This window comes from Vigna umbellata, chromosome 5 (genome assembly GCF_029865625.1).
Source record: "Vigna umbellata cultivar VRB3 chromosome 5, Vumbellata_1.0, whole genome shotgun sequence".
NCBI lineage: Eukaryota > Viridiplantae > Streptophyta > Magnoliopsida > Fabales > Fabaceae > Vigna > Vigna umbellata.
The window spans coordinates 12,890,419-12,910,332 of record NC_142169.1 but is presented as its reverse complement, the minus strand read 5'-3'; the positions used below and the strand labels follow the sequence as shown (position 1 = coordinate 12,910,332).

General features: G+C 35.3%; 1 protein-coding gene across 1 annotated transcript; it reads left to right on the top strand.

Annotated features, from left to right (window-relative positions):
* The first annotated feature begins 5,149 nt into the window (after positions 1–5,149).
* On the top strand, positions 5,150–18,860 carry LOC124835995 (phosphoglucan phosphatase LSF1, chloroplastic). Its single transcript, XM_088115625.1, has 10 exons — positions 5,150–5,556; positions 5,732–5,838; positions 6,873–7,332; positions 7,430–7,501; positions 7,960–8,081; positions 13,761–13,976; positions 16,868–16,973; positions 17,288–17,400; positions 17,905–18,049; positions 18,386–18,860. The coding sequence occupies exons 1-10, from the start codon at positions 5,269–5,271 to the stop codon at positions 18,503–18,505; spliced, it is 1,749 nt and encodes a 582-aa protein (XP_087971751.1). The 5' UTR covers positions 5,150–5,268; the 3' UTR covers positions 18,506–18,860.
* Positions 18,861–19,914: the final 1,054 nt, after the last annotated feature.

Sequence of the window (19,914 nt, the reverse complement as noted above, 5' to 3'; positions counted from 1 at the left end):
ACCTCCAACTTTGCCATATTATTCTTTTGACTGTCTGCAATTCTATATAGAAATCTAAAAAGAAATTAGAAGAATTGACTAATCACATTCTTTTTCAAAAATTAAAAAGCCAACCCTACACCCCAAAGCTCATACTTTGTGCGCCTCCTTCAAAATCAAAAAGGGCTCTCTTTGTCTCTCTTGCGTCCTTCTTCAAGTCTCCCTTTGTTTCTGTTTGTGTATTTCCCTTCCTCTCTCGGTGTAGCTTTTCCACTTTGTGTCTCGGTGCATTATTTTTTCACGGGCTCGTGAGCAAGGGCAACCACATTTCTAACTACGCTACAATCATAACTGGCATTTGAAATTTGATGGACCCTTAATCGGCGTTTGAACTGCAGTTAAGGATTGGCGGCGTTCGAATGTCGGTTAAAGTTCAACCGTACTTTGAAGTACGATGACCCTTAATCGACATTTGAACGTCGACAACCTCTTAAGCGCATTTCGAACGTCGGTTAAGGATGTTCCACTATTCTAACCTCAAATACGTTTGAAAGTTGCTTCGATGAAAAATTAAGACCCGATTACTACTCAACCATCGGAGACCACTAGCACAAGACCACATCAAGACACCGAGACTACAAACACGAGGGACCACAGATCTCCAAACAACAAACCAACATGAGAAACAAAGAAGAAGCACAATGAATGAATGAGCGAGGTGGTGGTGGGATGCAGGTGTGCACAAAATTTGTTGAGTTTCATTTAATGCAAGGAGTATTATGAAAAACTTGAAGGTGCAAGAACCCTGGAAGTAAAAAGAGAATTACTCTTTACTTATCATGTGCAATATCATACTATCTACAATAAGCATCAAATGGTCCACAATATTCACCAACATTGTCAGTACGAATGCGCTTCAGCTTCTTGCCTGACTGCCTCTCAACCAAAGCATGGAATTCTTTAAACTTGTCCAACACTTGGTCCTTTCTCTATAAAGCATAAACCCAAAGCTTCCTAGAACAATCATCAATAATAGTAACAAAGTAAATTGCACCACTAAAATATTTTACCTTCAATGAGCCACAAGCATCAGAATGCACCAATTCAAACAACTCTGACTTCCTGGAAGGAGGATGCTTCTTGAATGATACTCTGGTTTGTTTACCAGCCATGTAGTGAGAATATTTCTCCAACTCTACACTCTTCAATCCTGAGAGAACATCCTTTTTAACTAAGTAGTTAAGTCCTTTTTCACTAAGTAGTTAAGTCTTTTTTCACTGATATGCCCAAGCCTTCTATGCCGCAAAGATGACTCCATATACATGGCATTCATACTATCTTTAGCAACTAAAGCTTTTGTCCAGTAAAGCTTAGAGTTTTTCTCCCCTTTAGCCACAATCAAGTTACCTTAGGTGAGCTTCCACTTTCCAGAACCAAAGTGGTTATCAAATCCACCATCATCAAGTACCTGCACATAAATCAAGTTAAAGCGAACATTTGGAGCATGTTTAACTCCTCTAAGCAACAACTGCATCCCCATGTTGGTTTGCAAGTGAACATCACCAACACCAATAACCTTAGACACTCCATCATTACCCATCTTCAATATTCCAAAATCACCATGTGTATAAGATGTGTAGAACTCCTTCCTGGATGTAACATGCAGTGTAGCATCACTATCAATTATCCACATGCTCTCATCAGATACAAGATTAATAACGTCATAATCACAAAGGCAAACAAGGTCACCACATGTAGTAGTAGTAACACGATCACCATCATCGATATCTTTTTCTCTTTGCTTACCCTTTTTGTCTTTGCTCTCTTTCTTAAAAAAATAGTTCTTCTTTATATGCCCTGTTTTGTGACAATAATGACACTCAACATTCTTGTACCGAGACCAGAACTTGCTCCTACTTTTATCTCTACCACTATTTTGTTCTTTCTTCTAGTTTCTCCCCCTATTCTTTGTAATAAGCACTTTTGAATGAGATGAAGTACCCTGTGTATTCCTTCTCATCTCCTCATTAAGAGCACCACTCTTTGCCATTTGCAAAGAAATATCACCATTAGGGGTAGCACTTATCATGGAAACCTAAAATGTCTTCCATGAATTCGATAAAGAGTTTAATAGGAATAAGCCCAATAGATCATCATCAAATTTTATAACCACTCTTGCTAATTGATCATAGCGTCCTTGAAATTCACTCAAGTGATTTAAAACAGGAGTTCCTTCCTTGTACTTCAACTCCACAAAATTTTTCAGCGAGTACAATTTATTAGTCCCTGACTTAGAGGCAAACAAGGGCTCAAGCTTATCCCATAGGCTTCTCGCATGTGTCTCATTAGCAACAAAATTATAAATATTATGATCAACAAACTGTCTGATAAATCCACATACCTGTTGATGTTCAAAATCTCATTCTTCATATGACTTGGATTTCGGCTTATTGGAAGCAAAAACAGGAAGATGCAATTTTTTCACAAATAGCAAGTCCTTCATCTCGCCTTTCCATAGGTGATAATTTTCTTCATCCAAAGGAATCAATTTTGTATGTGCCTCCATCATTCACGCAAACTAAACAGTCCCTTAACCAAAGAGCTCTGATGCCACTCTGATGGGGAAAGGGTCAAAAAATATAACAACTTAGAAAAAGTAATAATGCAGTGGAAATTCATCCCTCTTCTTGCGAGAATCTGTGAGGAGCATCAAACAAATAGAACAAAAATATAATCTAAAGCACAAAGAGACACCAACAATTTTTAACGTGGAAAACCCCTCAATGCAAGGGTAAAAACCACTAGTCGTCCAGACCAAAGAAAAATCTACTATGATCAATAATAGGATACAAAAGAGTCTCCAATAATAACACCAAGTGATGTGATCAATAAGCCAATTTAAATAAGCACAAATGCTTACAAATGAGAATAAAGAAGATGAAAATTCTCCAAAATAGGACTGCTGGTGCGAGAACTGATTCTCCCAATATAGATCTTCGATTGATAATCCGAACGGTCAGAATGAAGAACCATATGTTTGGAACCTATTGTCAAAATATCAGCTCGATCCAACGGTGAACACCTTCACAACGACAAAAACACCAATGCAGGTTTAGGGTTATGCGGGAATGACTTTCTCTCTTTCTTTTTCTCTCACTTGACTTTTGCCTCTCTTCAAATGACTCTAATGTGCCCTACTAATCTGACCCATCTCAATTTAACCTATTGAGACCTAATGATCCACATTATTTGGGCCTATTCTCCACATAGGAAGGGAGCTCAATAACCCAACACTAAGTAAGTGATCTTTTTCAAAGAAGTCTATATAAAGGAGTTTGCATGAAGAAAAGAGAAGAACTTTCACTATCAAGAATATTTATACGCTCTCTACTATCTCCAATTAAAATTCTTAAGACTTTTCTTGAAAATATCTTTTTACAAGTTTTCAAAAGTTCTTTGTATTGATTTTATACCCTCTCTAAGAGAGTTATCTTCTATCTTGTAAGATTTTAAAAATACATTTGTTGTATTAGATTCATAAGTGAATTTAAATACTTATAAAGTTTAACTTAACAAAGTTAAACATTTAAGACAGTTGGTCAGTTGGTCTAGTGTTGATATCAAGAGTGGTGAAACTCGTCTAACTAGTTTGATTATTTTGTAAATCAAAAATGGTTAAACTCATTTTTAGTGAAACTCTTTAAAGGTTTTTAAGAGAAAAGTGAATGTAGTTCAATTTAAATGAATCACTATAAAATCAAATATGCTTTTATACCTTTATGTTTAAACAAGTTTTTTATTCAACACTTTCTTTAAACTTAAGTGTTTAAATATTATTAGATATCGCTTAATCCCTACAAGATAATATTTAACATTATTTGAAAAAAAAATTTAAAACACATATTTTTCTTGTGTTTTATGAAATATTACTTTCGAAATTATTATTCTCTTACAAGAAAATTTGAGATAGCCATAAATAAATATCAAATAAGGAAAAAAATATAAATGATATCCATTTTGATTTAAAATATTTCTAATTTTAACCTTTTGCAATCATACCTTATTTATTGATTTATTTTCGTGTCATTTTACTTTACTTAACTCTTTCTTATTCTTCTATAACTATTTAGATTTTTCCGTTATTATGGAGTTGGAGTACCTACAACCAAATTATGAAACCTACCTCTTTTGATTGATTTGATTATTCTGATATTTTTTAAATCATGATAAAAATATGTATTTGAATTTAATTTTTAATACACATGACTAATGATAAGTTAATTTATTTATTTATTCTTAAAATTGAAATTCCATCGTCCTTACTCGACATGTTCAATAATAAATTAGTTTATTAAACAATATATATTGAAAATATTTATTGTTTAAATGATATAAAATATATATTAAATAATTTTATTGTTTAAATTATAGAAATTTATGATTTTACACAATTTTTATAATTTGTAATGTATGTAACTATTTATATAATCTGTGATTATTTTAATCAATTTATTTTAAGTAGTAATTTTCCTTTTTCATATTTATGTATATTTTTTAAATGAACGTTGTTAATCAGTTATGAAAAAAATAATGTGACGTAAATGATTTCTCACATATGCATATACAAAGTCTGTGTGAAATAGGAAAAGAGTTATTTAAAACATAATTTTTTACTGGAGAATGTATAATTTATTTATAGCATTTATGAGAAGAATTACTGGCCTTGTGATGGATACATTTGAAAGTGTGAAATTGTGTATTGGGATCAAATAAGAAAACTAAGAATTCATCTTATTAAATATCAGTCAGGTTTAATATGAAGGAAACTAGTTATATAGTTTTTATTTCTAAATGATATAAAATATATTTATTGTTTAAATGATATAAAATATATATTAAATAATTTTATTGTTTAATTAAATATGATCTTTAGAAGGAAGTAATTTCCTTGGATAATGTTTTTGTGTAGCGGAAGGTGCGAGAAAATCAAGAAAATATCTTCAACAGCAGCACCGTCAATTTAGAGAGGCGCCAAAAATCTTAGAAGAGAGATATAGTTGGATTCCTCCGTGGCATGTAAAGTTTAGAAGTGTGTCCCACGCAATCGCCACGTGCACCTCCCATTCTCTTACCCTGACCCGTGCCCTCTTCAGCAATACGTTCTAAATTCTCAAACAATAATAATAGGAAGAGAAATACGCACTTCTCACTTCACATGCTCTGCTTCCGTAACCATAAACCAATCTTACCTTCAATTCAAGCTTCTTCGCCATAGCCACAACCTCAACCATGCTTGCACTGCAATTTGGCACGCGCCCTCACTACCCTCCTTCGCTGTTCCTGAGCAGCTCCAACGCTTGTTCATCCTCTCGCATCCTCTACAGCAACAGAAACAACCAGGTGTACCTTGTTCGCTCCAACGTTGGAACCCTCAACCTTAGAGTTTTCGCTGCGTCTGGCAACTCCTCATATAAGATGAACCTCAACGAGTACCTCGTCACTCTCGAGAAGCCCCTCGGCATTCGGTTCGCGCTAACCGCCGATGGCAAAATCATCGTCCACTCTCTCACCAAAGGGGTACCCTCTATTCATTCTTACCTCGCTCTGTCCCAATCACGTTAAGATCTGTTTTAAAAAAACCATTGTATTTTTTGGATTAAATAAGTTTTTGTTACCTCCAAAATTTGGACCGATATATCCTAAAATCATTTAACCTATATGTACATTTATTTATTTATTTTTCTGATGGTAGGGTAATGCAGAGAGGTCCAGGATAATTATGGTGGGTGATACTTTGAAGAAAGCTGGCGATTCGTCTCAGAACACTCTCGTTGAGATTAAAGACGTTGGAAATACACAGTATGCCTCCTGATTTTGCTCTAGCACATGTTTGGAAACCGTTAAATTCAGATAACTGTAATTATAATATTACAATAATGTGACTGTAAAACTAAAAGTGTAATGCATGCCGATAAAATTTCACGCAGTAATATCTTTTCATAATGTAGGAAAGTGTTAACTTCGATAAAACTTTCCCTTCCTTTCATTTTCTGTTTTGTTTTTATCCAACAAGAACAATTTCATTCGATTCCAGGTATTGGAGTAAAGGCACGGACACCTTGAGTGTTTTTCAGATTGCACACCATACTCCTCTTTTCTTTATCTGTACACAAATACCTTTCATTGCTTGAACAACAGTACACTGCCCCCACTTTTACATTGCTCGAATTCCTTAATTGTTGGAAAATATTACATTGTGTATGGTTTGGTGTACCTGTAAGAGACACATCATTGTAAATATTAAAGAAGCAATAGAGTTGTGTGCATTCTCAAAAAAACCTTAGCGATGCCAATGTGATTTATTCTACGAATAACTTAGGTTTGAAATTGTGGATGCAGTTACATAGTTTCCTTGCAATCTGTTGTGATCCTTGAAACTCTGGGAAATTGTAGACAAATGTAATTTGTGTGTAGTCGCGATGATTCCAAAATCCATGACACTGGCCAAAATCATGGTTGCGGAAAGTTTCTGAAAACCTTGATATAACCATTCAGGAGAATTCACTTGATAACCCAAGTGGTGGTTCGTGACGCCGAAGTGCTTACTGGTGGTCAATAGGATTGAGAAAAGACAGAAGATTGGCATTATGTCATGGATGCTTTAGTTTCCGTTTCAGCTTCTGCTTGATTATTTTTTTTTCTATTAATTTAAAAGAGAAAATTCTCAATTCTATCTCAACATGGTATTATTACTTCTGTACCCTTTTACTCTACTAGAAATCAGTTCAAAAATCGCTTAAAACGGAGTGAAGATACTTTTTCATGGACCATCACAATGTATTATGTTCATCAGTGTGTTGTTTTTATTTTTTTCAGTCTTTTGGTTTCCTCAGGAAGGTGCTAAACGAGCAAACAAGTTCTTTTAGTTTGGTTCTTGAGAGGCCCACATCTCCTTTTCCTATTCAAGTACTGCACAAGATGAATGATCTCGAGATAATCTTTAATAGAGGGCGAGTTCCTATTGTCACATGGAACAAGACCCTATTGGCATCAAATTTACAATCATCTTGTGAGAGCAGTGCAAATTCTGGATTTTTGATGTTCAACTCAAAGTTTCTCAAACCAAACGCAAACAAGTTATTGGGCAACCAAAATCAACGTACCATCACCCATGGTGAGAGAAACTTCTTTGCTGAACACACACCACAAATTGCTTGTGTTTTTACTGAAGAAGTGTGTGGAGATGGAGATTGGGGTCATGGAAGTTTCCCACTCGAGGAGTATATTCAGGCTCTAGATCGTTCCAAGGATGAGATGTATTATAACCACTCTCTTGGTATGCGTTATAGTAAGGTATAGCATTCGTTTTCAATGTCTTTATTACAATTTTTTGTTTAATAGCACACTTTTTATAATACTTATAAGATATTGATTTGTTATAAATAATTAGATTACAGAGCAAATATATGTGGGATCCTGTATACAAACAGAAGATGATGGAGAGACGTTGTCAAAAGTTGAGGTATGGACATTGCCACCTTGATTTCATAAAAGCCTCCCTAATCCTTGTTTAATGCCTTATAGTCAATGTGCAAATGAATTGCTTAATTCAATCTTCAGTTCTGAAACTGGAATGTGTTTAATATGAAAACATTTCTGTAGCTGTCAAATATCAACCAATATTTGGCATTTAATTCACTGCAGTAGTTTGCTAACAAAAATAACTTCCGCCCTGAAGTATTTTTAGTCAAAGGTATGTTGTGGCATAAAAAGTTTTTGGATTCTGAATGTGCACAGTTCTTTCTGTTTTTAGTTAGTTACTATTAGCATCTCCTAAGCTAACAGCGAGTCCTATCTTTTTTATGTTCTTAATTACCCTAAAAGTTGTTTCTTTCGTACTATAATAACTTCTATACGAAGTTTTCCTTTTATATCAAGCATTATATCCTCGTCATTATAGTAGGAATATTTCTGCTGCAGGGAATTACTGCTGTTCTGAACTTCCAAAGTGGAACTGAAGCCGAAAATTGGGGAATCAATGCAAAATCAATCAATGAATCTTGTCAAAGGAATAATATTCTCATGATCAACTATCCTATTCGGTAATATTGGGTCCAGAACATGCTAGTTTATTTAAATTTTGCAGAGTTTATGTAATAATGATAATTTTGTCTTCTTTTAGGACATCTTCATCAAATAACTTAATTAAGTACTTTGTGAACACTTATGATGTAAGTGTATTTTTTTCTATATTAAAAAAACAAATTGCTATAAGTTAATTCTTTTTTTTTTTCATATAAGATTTAAGCTATTTCATGATTGGAATTAATGAAAATAGCATATGGACATATCATAAACTACTTTTGTAATCTCTGTTCCAAATGTCTAGACAAGTACTTATATCAACAAGATAAGTCCAAATAGGCTGTAGATAAGTTCTTTCAAATGTACTCAAAGTACTTTTTGAAAAAGAGGAATATAAAACATGAGACAAGGATTGAATTATGTTTTTTTTTTGTTTTTGTTTTTAAAGAGATTTTTAATAGAATAATGGATTTTATTTAGAAAACCTTTAATGTACTATGCAAAGAAAGGTTAGTTTTACAATAAAAAATTATCATATTAGGGCTAAGGCGATACATTAGAAAGAACTCTGAAGAATCTGTTTTCTGTAAATTTTACAAATTAAACCCTACTTATATTAGAAAAAAAAGAAGATAAATTGATGTAAGGTAGATGTAATGAGTAGCATTAGGGGCCTGTTAGCAAAGTTAATTTTCATATTATTTCTAAAATATATAGTAGTCATTCGGTGCCAATTTGTTGATCAGCTTAAAATAAGAAGCTAGTGGATTTTTTGGGACCTAGGAGAAGCTAATGGATTTTTGGGGACCTAGGTTTATAAATGTCAGAAATCGTGATTGGCGTGATAGAGATTGGCATGGTGTATTTTAGGAAGTTTTATATTTGATGTGCTGTATTTTTTGTAATAATTATGTGCTGCCTTTTTTAGGTTCATTTATGTTTGATTGATTCCGTAATCACAGGGATCTATCCCTTAGAATTAGCAGTCCATATTTCCTAAAATATGCTGCAGACTTATGTATTTATATAGGGGTTAATAACCTCTTAATTAAATAAGAAAGAATTCTATTCCTTCTAAATTTGAGATGGTATCAGAGCTCCCGATCCTTGGGAGTCTCTGATCGTGCCGTTAAACCTAAACCGCAGCCTTCATTGCTGCACAACCTTTAACCTAAATTGCAACCTTCATTGTTGCACCACCTTTAGGCCTTGTTACAAGCCTTCATTGCAGCGCAACCCTCTCTACCTTGATTGCACCTAGGTATGGTTGAAGTTGTGAATCTGGAGATGGGGGACAGACCCCAGACTGCTGGAGAACTGCAGAATGTTCATTCCGCTTATCGGTTAAATGGGAAGAACTACCTCAAATGGTCTCAAATCATTAAGACCATCTTGAAAGGGAAAGGGAAGATCAGTCATCTGACGGGTGATAACTTTTCCTATACAAAGAATGCAAGTAATCAAAAGTACTCTTCAACAGATAACTACTTCCTATATATACAAGATTATCCCGTGCCCTTTCTAACTGTTAAGACAGTTAGTGTAACTAACTCTACTAACTCTTCCTCCTCTACTATGGCTTCTCCTAATTCCACTCTTATATTCTCACAACGGCCACGCGTCACCCTCTTGTGCCCGTCCCCTAAACTAACCGAATATGGTCGCGTATCGATCGTAGGCAGTTCTAACTTCTCCACCAACTTCCGGCTAATGTAATTGTGGCTTGCGCCACTATCTATGAGCACCACTACTTCCCTCTCTCCAATTCTTCCTCTCAACTTCAGGGTCTTGGGTGTTGTTAACCCTTCAACGGAGCAGGCGGGTAATTCCATGGGTTTCTCTTCTAGGCTTCCCACTTCTTCGCATTCAGCTTCCTCCTCATCCTCCGCTAATAGCAACACGCGCAAGCTCTTCTCAGTACACCTATGGCCTGGTGCGAACGGTCCCCCGCAACGAAAGCACCGACCTTCCTCCTTTCTTTTGAGAAATTCTGGATATGGTAGATTTCTCACCATCCGTCCTCTGTTTTCGTTCCCGGCTGGTGCACCTACTCTCGCATTTGCATGCGTCGTCGCCCCATCTCTTCTCACCGATCCTGTACTCTCCGCTCTCCCTGTTTGCTGAGTCGTGTTTTGACTGGGTTCCGATCGCAACACACTCTCCGTTGATCGTGTTCCCAGTAGGTTAAATTTGACCCCATTCCCGTATCCTCCCTGCGCTTGCATGATAGCCCCCTCGACTTCCCGAGCAATCCGCATCACCTCCATCAACTCCATGGGTTTTGAATTTGCACCTGGACCTTTACATCGTCACGCAATCCCGCCAGGAAGTAACCCAGTACCTGCTCATCAGGTATGCCCCTCGTTTGCCCCTCGTCTGCCCCATCAACACCTCAAAATCACGAACAAACTCCTCCACCAACACCTCAAAATCACGAACAAACTCCTCCACCGTACCCGTCTGGCGTAAAGTCGCCAACCTCTCGAACACCGTTCCCCTAAAAACTCCTCTAAAACGGTTGATCATGGCTGCCTTCAGTCCTTCCCATGATCGATTTCTCGCTTTTTCCTTCCAAAAGGTGAACCAATACGCCGCACTCCCCTCCATACTAACGTACGCAATTTCGACTTTCTCCTCGTCGCTGGACACCTTCTGTATACTAAAAAATCTCTCGGCTCGATTGAGCCAACTCAGTGGTTCCTCCCCATCAAAAGAGGGCAATTCCACCCTTCTCCTCCACGGTTTCTGTTCATCACTCCGAACGCCGGTTCCTCCGTCTCCGATCTCTCTCCCGACTCTTTGTCGGTTGTCATTCACGGAACTATCATCGGAACTCCCTTCCGCCTGATCGACTTGCTTCCCCAACATCTTCATGATTTGTTGTAAGTCCCGCCGTACTGCTACCGATTCCGCCTTCATCTCTTCCATCGTTATCTCAATCGCTTCCAATCTCGCCTCCGTTGCACTCTCCATTTCTCGGAATCCCCCCTCCCCCCAAACTTTGGATCCGGCAGGTCGGACCAAATTGTTAGGTTTCCAATCAAGAAACCTAAGGAATAATCTCACTAACACCCAACTGAACACTAAATAACCTCCACACGTATTATTCACATTAAGAAAAGTTAAGAAAAGCATATACAGGGAGCCTAACCTCCCCCCACAGGAATAACTTTTCCTGTACAAAGAATGCAAGTAATCAAAAGTACTCTTCAACATATAACTATTTCCTATATATACAAGATTATCCCGTGCCCTTTCTAACTGTTAAGACAGTTAGTGTAACTAACTCTACTAACTCTTCTTTCTCCTCTCATAGACTCTCAGTCTCCTATCAAATTTTGCCTCCATTCTCGTATTGACCATGCTGCACAACATACAACTTTCTGGTTATTAGTTATTAGAGAGAACCAGACTCTCCCTCTCAAGTTACAAAATAAAGTTGGAAACTGCTAAAACTGTCAATTATGACTTTATAGAAGATGTAACTAACTAGGGATAAATAACTACCTTACAGCTAGTTAACTGTCTGTCATACAATAAACTAAATTATACAGTTTTTCTTATGCTGTAAACCTTCCCTTTGTACCTATTAGTGCGAGCAATGTTTCACGAGATATTGATTTCTTGACTAAAGAAATCTATCGTAGAGACTTTTGGATAATTTTGTAGATTGAGCTTTAGCTCTTTGTGAAGGGAAACCTTTGGAGGAGAGAGTGCTCTCCTATTTTTTTTTTTTTTTTTTTTTTTGTGTTCTTTTCTGTATATTAAAAAATATTACTCTTCTTCCTCTTTTCATTTATGGGTTTGTAACATATAGGCACTACACTTTTGATGGATTAATTTTAAGAAGGTAAAGTGGTAATTGGTGAAGATCAGAACATGAAAAGAAAAATACTGCAATATTTTCATGACATGGTGATGGGTGGACATTCAGGAGGCAACCTAACTTACAAAAGAATAAAAAGATATCGGAAAGGGTTGTAGAAAGAAGTTAAACAATGGGTACAAGAGTGTATAATGCTTGCTAGGTTACTTCAGCCACTTTCTATTCCTGATAGAGCTTGGAAATCATTTTCAATTTATTTTATTGTGGTTCTTCCTAAGTGTAATGGCATGACAAAGTATGCTCATGTCACACTAATAGCTCATCCTTTTTGGAGCAGCTAAAGTTGGACAGGTATTTTTCGATACTGTTGTTAAATTACATGGTTGGCCATATGAGATAATTGCTGAAAGACATACTCTTTTTATGAGTGCATTCTAGACTAAATTGATCAAGCAACAGAAGGTCTAATTCTTTCGGTCCACAGCCTTCCACCCTCAAACAGAGGGGCAAATTAAAGCTTTAAAATTTAAGATGTGTAGCTGGTGACTTACCAAAGAGGTGGATAGAGCATCTTTCTTCAGTAGAGCTATGGTACAATGCTAAAATCCACACGGCAACCAAAATGCCCCCATTTGAAGCTTTATAAGGCAATCCTCCATTAATGCCTAATGTTGCAATGCACAAAGTTCCATTAGTCAAAGCAGTGGCTTATACACTGAGAACAAAGCAGATTGCCAAACTTTTGCAAGAAAATTTATACACTGAAAAGGTTTTCTGATCTCATGTGGGCAGACAAGGAGTTTCAATACAGAGACTTAGTTTATTTTGAAGGTACAACCTTATAAGCAATACAGTTTGGAAAATACATCATTCCACAAGTTTGCTGCCAGATTTTGTGGCCATTTTAGCACATTGGAGAGAGCTAGCAAGAGGCTTAGAAACTTGAGCTACCTGTTGTCACAAGAATACATGGTGTTTTTCATGTGTCATTGCTGAAGAAACGTTATGGTAATCATTCCAAATCGCAAGAGCTTCTAGTAGTATACAATGAAGGTGGTGAGATGCAGCTGTAGCAATTGGCGGTTTTAGATAGAAAAATGAAGAAAAAGGGCATTGGAGCGGTTATTGAGATGCTCATTCAATGGCAGCATACCAACCCCAAAGATGCATTTTGGTAGGAACTACACACTATGCTACACCAATTTCCATATTTTCATTCTAGTGCCACAAGGCCTTGAGGACAAGTCCTTTTGGGTGGGAGGAACAACTGTAATAAGTAGTATTAGTGGTCTGTTAGCAAAGTTAGTTTTCGTATTATTTCTAAAAATAATAGTAGTGGTTAGTTGCCAATTTGTTGATCTAAAAATAATAGTAGTGGTTAGTTGCCAATTTGTTGATCAGCTTCTTACGAAGCTAGGGGCTTTCTGGGAATCAATGGTTCTAAATAAACACCCTTGTCTAATTTGAGGGATCAAAATTACAATTTTAAGAGTTGTTTTCATCTGTAGTTACCTTTACTATAGTAAAGTAAGATCAACATGTAGTAGTATTGATATTGGCTCACCCTACAGCGATAGGGACTATGTTTCCCTAATTAACATAAAACGTAATATATCTAACAAGCTTCATTCTCCATTTTTTTTCACTTCATTTGTCTCCTTTCCCCTTTGATTGTTACTTTATGCATTGAGTTACCAAAAGTTGAATATAACGAGTATTATTTGTCTTTTATTATAGTGATCCTAAAGTCAATTGAAGAAAATTAAGTTTCATCGGGAAAAGACATTCAAAGTACTGATGACTCTAGTTTGGCTTCCTATTAGACTATGATTTCTGGTTTTATTTGAGCCTTCTTTAATTCTGTTTGTAGGGAGGGAGATTCTTATGATATGAGGAAAAAACTCCCATTTTGTGTGGGGCTTCTACTACGTTTGCTAAGGAAGAATCTTCGTGTTTTTGTTACTTGCACTTCTGGATTTGATCGATCTCCTGCATGTGTGATTGCCTACCTACATTGGATGACGGATGTTTCCCTTCATGCAGCATATACTTGGGTAACTGGGATGCACAATTGCAGACCTGACAGGTTCACCTTGACACACTTCAAACACTTTTAGCATCATATATTTACTGTTCATTTGATTCTGTTAAAGAGGACACTAGATCATGGGATGCATTCATGTAAAAACGTTTATATTTTATATGCAATCTATAAACAAAGGGTAATTATGCAAAGTTTCTTTTTCTTTTGGGGCATGGGACATAATTATCTGAGTTCTGTTTGAGACTGAATAATTTAAATTAATTATTAGCTTTCAGCTGAGTTCCTTGGGAAGCTTATATGTAATCCAGTATTTTCTATGATTTGTATGTACTTTTCTAATATTAGTGAATTTCTTCTGGAGATATCTCAGAATATCTTTATGTTTTCATAACGGTCTATTTTAGATATTCATTTTTGGTTTCTTTCACTGGCCACTATTTGTGTGGACTGGAAACAGATAACAAGGCAGTTTTAAAATGGGATGGAACATGACATACGGCTCTTGGTTGCTTTTTGTTCTTTAGAAGAGAAAAAGACAAAACATAATTCTACAGAAGTGTTGGGAAGGGAAATATTGAGAGAGAGAGGAATGTGTATTATAGAAGGGAATTTAGAAATAAAAAAGGTTTATGCAGTTAATTGTTTTGGGGGAGAGATTTTCTCATAAAGTTTATAAATAGTTTCCTTTTGGAGGTGTTAGGGGTCTTTCTTTTAGTTTTGAAAGTCTTTGACTTTTGGTGACAGGGAATACCCTGTGGGAAACGAAGTTGTTCCTTTGTAAATATTGTTCTTTTACAGCTAATAGTGAATAAGTATAACTAATAGTGAAAAAGTACACTTGTGGGTTTATCTTTGGTACTTTTATATCTTGTTCTTTCATCACTATTTCTAGGTGCCTAACAATTTGGTCCGACCTGCTGGACCAAATCAAGGGATCATCATCTTGGAGAGTTGGATAAGCACTTCGGAGAAATGGGCCAGTGAACAAGAAAGAATGTAAGCAGAATTAAAAATGGATATGCCCATTGTTAAAGACAGTTTGTAAAAGTGAAAGAGATTCTTCGAGAAGTGAAGAAAGGCAAGAAAGGAGAGAAAAAGTTTGAAGAAGGAGAAAACTCGGTCAATGGAGATGATAGGAGGGAGGAAAGATTTCTACAGGGGAACAGATAGAATGAAGAGCGTGCTGAAACATTGAGACATTGGACAAAGAGGGTGGAACTACCCACTTTTGAAGGTAAAGATCCTCTGGGATGGATAGTTTGAGCAGATAAGTATTTTGAAGTGAGGAGTGTCAATCAAGAGGAAAAACTACAATTGGCTCTTATCAGTATGAAAGGCAATGCTCACCATTGGTATAAGTTTTGGCGTCAGAAGAACAAGAACCCATCTTTAGAGGCAAAGAACACAACAATGTTTATGAAAAATTAGCAGTTGTACACAAACATGAAAAGGTTGAAGACTACATACAAGAATTCAAATTATTAACCAAATGTTCAGAATCAGATTCACAGTCCTAAGGATTTGATAAGGGAGATCACTCATGATATCGAAAAAGCTATGCAAAAGTGATGTCCGATTGGAGACCTTCTGATGGCAATCTCCTAGCTAGGTTGGGCCAAAACTAGAAGGAAAGTCATGGTGATGGTTGAAGGTTGGGGTGGTTGTGGAAATATGGTGGAAAAGAGACTAAGGCTCTTGGTCATGGGTTGTTTTATGGTGATGGAGGTGGTATTTGTGATGCTATAAGAGAAGTTAGGCCAACTCTTGGAGGAAGGTGGTTAAAGGAGGCCACTTGGGTTGCTTTAGCCTAGAGTGACCTATTAGAGTAGTATGGCTCAAATTTGGTAGCATAACAATTTGGCAGCATTACATGAGGGGGAGACACCTCTATTTATAGGCTAAGGTGTCTCCAAATGGACAGAAACTTAGACCTAAAAGAGTCACTTTGGTTAGCTTGGAGAGCAAGGAGAAATCCTCTCCATTAGGAGAAGGACAAGTTGCAAAATTCCTCTCCAATAAGAGGGGATATGTGGCCACTACCTATGTAGAATCTTTCCCATTCCTAGAGTGACATGTAGCCACTAACTAGGAAGAAAAACTCTCTAAAGGGAGGGTAACACATGGCATGGACAGCCCACTAAGTTGATGACGAGATTCAACTTGCTCAACAATCAATGTTAGAAGATGTGTACAGGGGGAGACAACAGTCGAAGCGGAAGCACAAAAGTCACCTCAACAAGGGTTAGTTTAATAGCAAGAGGGCAGCTCCGAAGTGGTCATATTGTAAAACACTTCTGCCATTCAAGTTCAATTTTTAGAATTCAACCTTGAGGAAAATGTTGTTCAGGCAGCGGTGGGTATTGTATGAAGGGAAAAAGGGAAATATACTGAGAGAGGAATGTGTATTATAGAAGAGAATTTAGAAATAAAAGGGGGTTATGCGACTTTCTCATAAAGTCTATAAACAGTTTCCCTTTGGGAGGTGTTAGGGGTCTTTTTAGTGTTTTGAAAGTCTGATTTTGGTGACGGGCAATATCATGTGGGAAGTGAAGTTTTTCCTTTGTAAACATTTTTCTTTTACAGCTAACAGTGAATAGGTGCAATTGTGGGTTTATCTTTTGTTCTATTCTGTCTTGTTCTTTCATCACTAGTTCTAGGTGCCTAACAAAAAGTGGTACATTTTGGTTTCACCTTTTAGGAGAATGAAATCAGTTAAATTGTTCTGATCTATTCTGTTTGCTTGCCAAAGGCTTATGGGTTATTTGTGAAGATATTAAAGATTGTGAATTTTTAGTGATGGTATTAGTTTTTTAGCAAATTGAGTATGTTGTAGGAAATGCTAGGTAAACTGTTATGCTTTTTAGTTTGAAATAGAAATTTGGTTTGATATAATTTCTCACTTAGAAAAAACATTTCATCGAGATGTAATGCAGGCCGGCAATTGCATGGGCTACTTGGGATCTTATAGCCATGGTTGAAAATGCCAAACATGATGGACCTCCTACACATTCTGTCACATTTGTGTGGAATGGTCATGAGGTATGAAGTTATATTTCCATTGCTTTTTTGTAGCTTAATTTATCTTTTTGATTCTTGGGTTAGAATTTTTTTTTGTTATACTAGTAAAATTGATCATTGGTAGTTAATTTTAATCCTTTCTGTTCTATATTCCTGTATTTAAGTGGAATGTTCATCCCATGAGGGCATAAACTTGTAATATAGCTTTCAATGTGGCTCTCGGCTAATTTATCTGTTGATTCTTAAACAGGTTCGAGATATTAAATCATCACCATTGTTATTCAGAATTATCATAGTTTCAACGTTAAATTGTCCTTTTGGTTTTAATGTTTCAGGGTGAGGATGTAACTTTGGTTGGAGACTTTACCGGAAATTGGAAAGAACCACTAAAGGCAAAGTTCCAAGGTGGATCAAGACATGAAGTAGAAGTTAAACTTCCACAAGGAAAGTATGTGCTAATTTTTCTATTTTTTTCTTGAGCGGTGATACTTTCACAAACCTTTAACAACTCTTTATAATAATATTTTATTCAACAATTTAATTTTTATTTTAGTTTAAAATTTAATTTAATTTTTATTTTAGTTTAAAATTTAATTTAATTTTTTGTCATTTATCACAGTTAAATAAACGTATTTTTAAAACGTGGAGTCAAAATACTTTTTTCGTTTTTCTTTATGTAGATTAAGTATATCCTTTTTCTTTTCTTTCTCAACATGATGACCAAATTGCCTAAGACTCCTCGCGAGTAAATTGTTTTAGTCTAACCAATGCCATTTGTTTACTTTTTTTGTTGTATGATTTTTTTTATCACAAGCATAAAACTGTTCCCACTACCCCCTGCTTCTTCACCATTCACCCAAAACAATTCCAGACAATTTAACGATGTATCCTAGATTTTTGACGATTTAATGATTTTGTTGCACCTGAATGTTTCATGATTCGTTTCTATCAGGTATTACTACAAGTTCATTGTAAATGGGCAATGGAAGCATTCAACTGCTTCACCAGCAGAAAGGGATGACAGGGGAAACGTTAACAATATAATTGTGATTGGTGAAACTGCCAATGTTCGGCCTTCTATTCAGCACCAGCTGAAAGTATGTTTCCAATTAATATTTGTGTTTTGCATTTTGATTTATCTACACTATATGATATGATACGCTTCCTATAGTACAATTTTTCTTGTGCAATTATTTAGGCACTGGAAACTGCAGCTTAGCTGATCTAAAGATATTATTTTGGACTAAAAATTTGATTTCTGATTTTGCTTATTACTTCTAATACTTGATTGCGAGAGCAGTCTGCATTTCCTATATTTCTTGACGGTTGCTGCATTTGTGTGTTAAGTAAAAGCTTAGGTAGAATTCGTATGTCATGTAATTCTTACAACAAAAATTAATCTTTTAATCACTGCCTGATCTTTGATGTTCTAGGATGCTAACGTTGTCAAGGTGATTGAGAGGCCTTTGAATGAAAAGGAGCGGTTTATGCTGGCAAAAGCAGCTCGTTGTATTGCTTTCTCTATCAGTCCGATCACTTTGGCCCCCAAATAGTTTCACGCAAATACTATAATGTACAGAATTGCAGTTGTTGCACATGTTACTGAGGCCAAAACAAATTTGGTCACATCACACGCTGGGTATGTCTTGGCATATTTAGTGCACACTACCAAACTTGCCTATGTTTCTGCAGGCCTACCCTTTTTCTTCATTCTGTTATTCGTATTAAAAATCGTAGTCATAGTATAAATTCACATTTATGTTGTACTGGCTTTCAAATGTTGGCCCAAGTAATTTGCTTAAATGGATTACGGATGGGTGTCTTCATAAATAATTTCAGTTCATAGCATTTTATGTAATGTTCTTATAGTTGTGAAGTTGTTTCTAATGCTATTTTTAATTCCGTAAATCAGCATTCTTTGTCCTTTCATTTTTAGCATTTAAATATTTCATTCTGGAGCATATATATTCCGTAGTTTGCTATTTTTCCTTGTTTATCGGGACAGTATACATTCTTATTATTCTTACATAGATCTCTTCAATTTTACTATCTTTATTAATCTTTCTAATTTTATTATCTGTTGCATATATTGAATCATCATCTCTAATAAAATGTTCCGGGTCAATTACCAATTCCTTCATATACTATTATGTTTGTGAAAATTAGATAAAATTACACATGATAAAAATTATAAAATAAAAGTTATTTATAAATCATTTTTTTATAAGAAATTGTTTAATAACGAGTGTTTCACATTTTTTTCAGGCTAATTATCAATTCCTTTAATGTCATTATGCTTGTGAAAATTAGATAAAATTAGATAAGACAAAAATTACAAAATGAAGACAAAAATTATAAAATGAAAACTTGTTATAAAATCATTTTTTGTAAAATTGTTTAATTGTCAGTGTTTTTGATTTTTTTCAGTTGATGTTACATAGTATGACAGGGAAAATGTTGGAGTGAGAGAGAGAAAAGAGAAAGAGTTGAGAGAAATGAGGAAGGTAAGTAATGACTTGGGTTTATTTTTTTAATTTTAAGAATAAAAATTATTAAAATATCCTTAACTTTAAAACTTAGAATTCATGATATATAAAGATATTTTTGTCTACTAAAATTCGATACATATTGTTAAAATGTACTAACTGAAAAACAGACATACACACATTAGTAAATATATATATATATATATATATATATATATATATATATATATATATATATATATATATATATATATATATATATATATATATATATATATATATATGATGTAAATCGATTCTTGATTATTATGTTTATTTTCTTGTAATGATTCGATTGCGAATTAATATGATTATGGAATTGTCGAGACTGTTTTTTCAGTAGAATTGGCAACAAGATCAACTTGGATAGTAGAACGTTGGTAAATACAAGTTTAGGATACAGTTTTTAATTGCCTCGATAATTGTACACATTGTTT

Coding starts and splice junctions, on each gene's coding strand:
- LOC124835995 (XM_088115625.1), top strand. CDS start 5,269: ATGCTTGCACTGCAATTTGGCACGCGCCCTCACTACCCTCCTTCGCTG. Junction 7,502..7,959: donor AGACGTTGTCAAAAGTTGAG/GTATGGACATTG, acceptor TTTCTGCTGCAG/GGAATTACTGCTGTTCTGAA. Junction 16,974..17,287: donor TTGTGTGGAATGGTCATGAG/GTATGAAGTTAT, acceptor TTAATGTTTCAG/GGTGAGGATGTAACTTTGGT.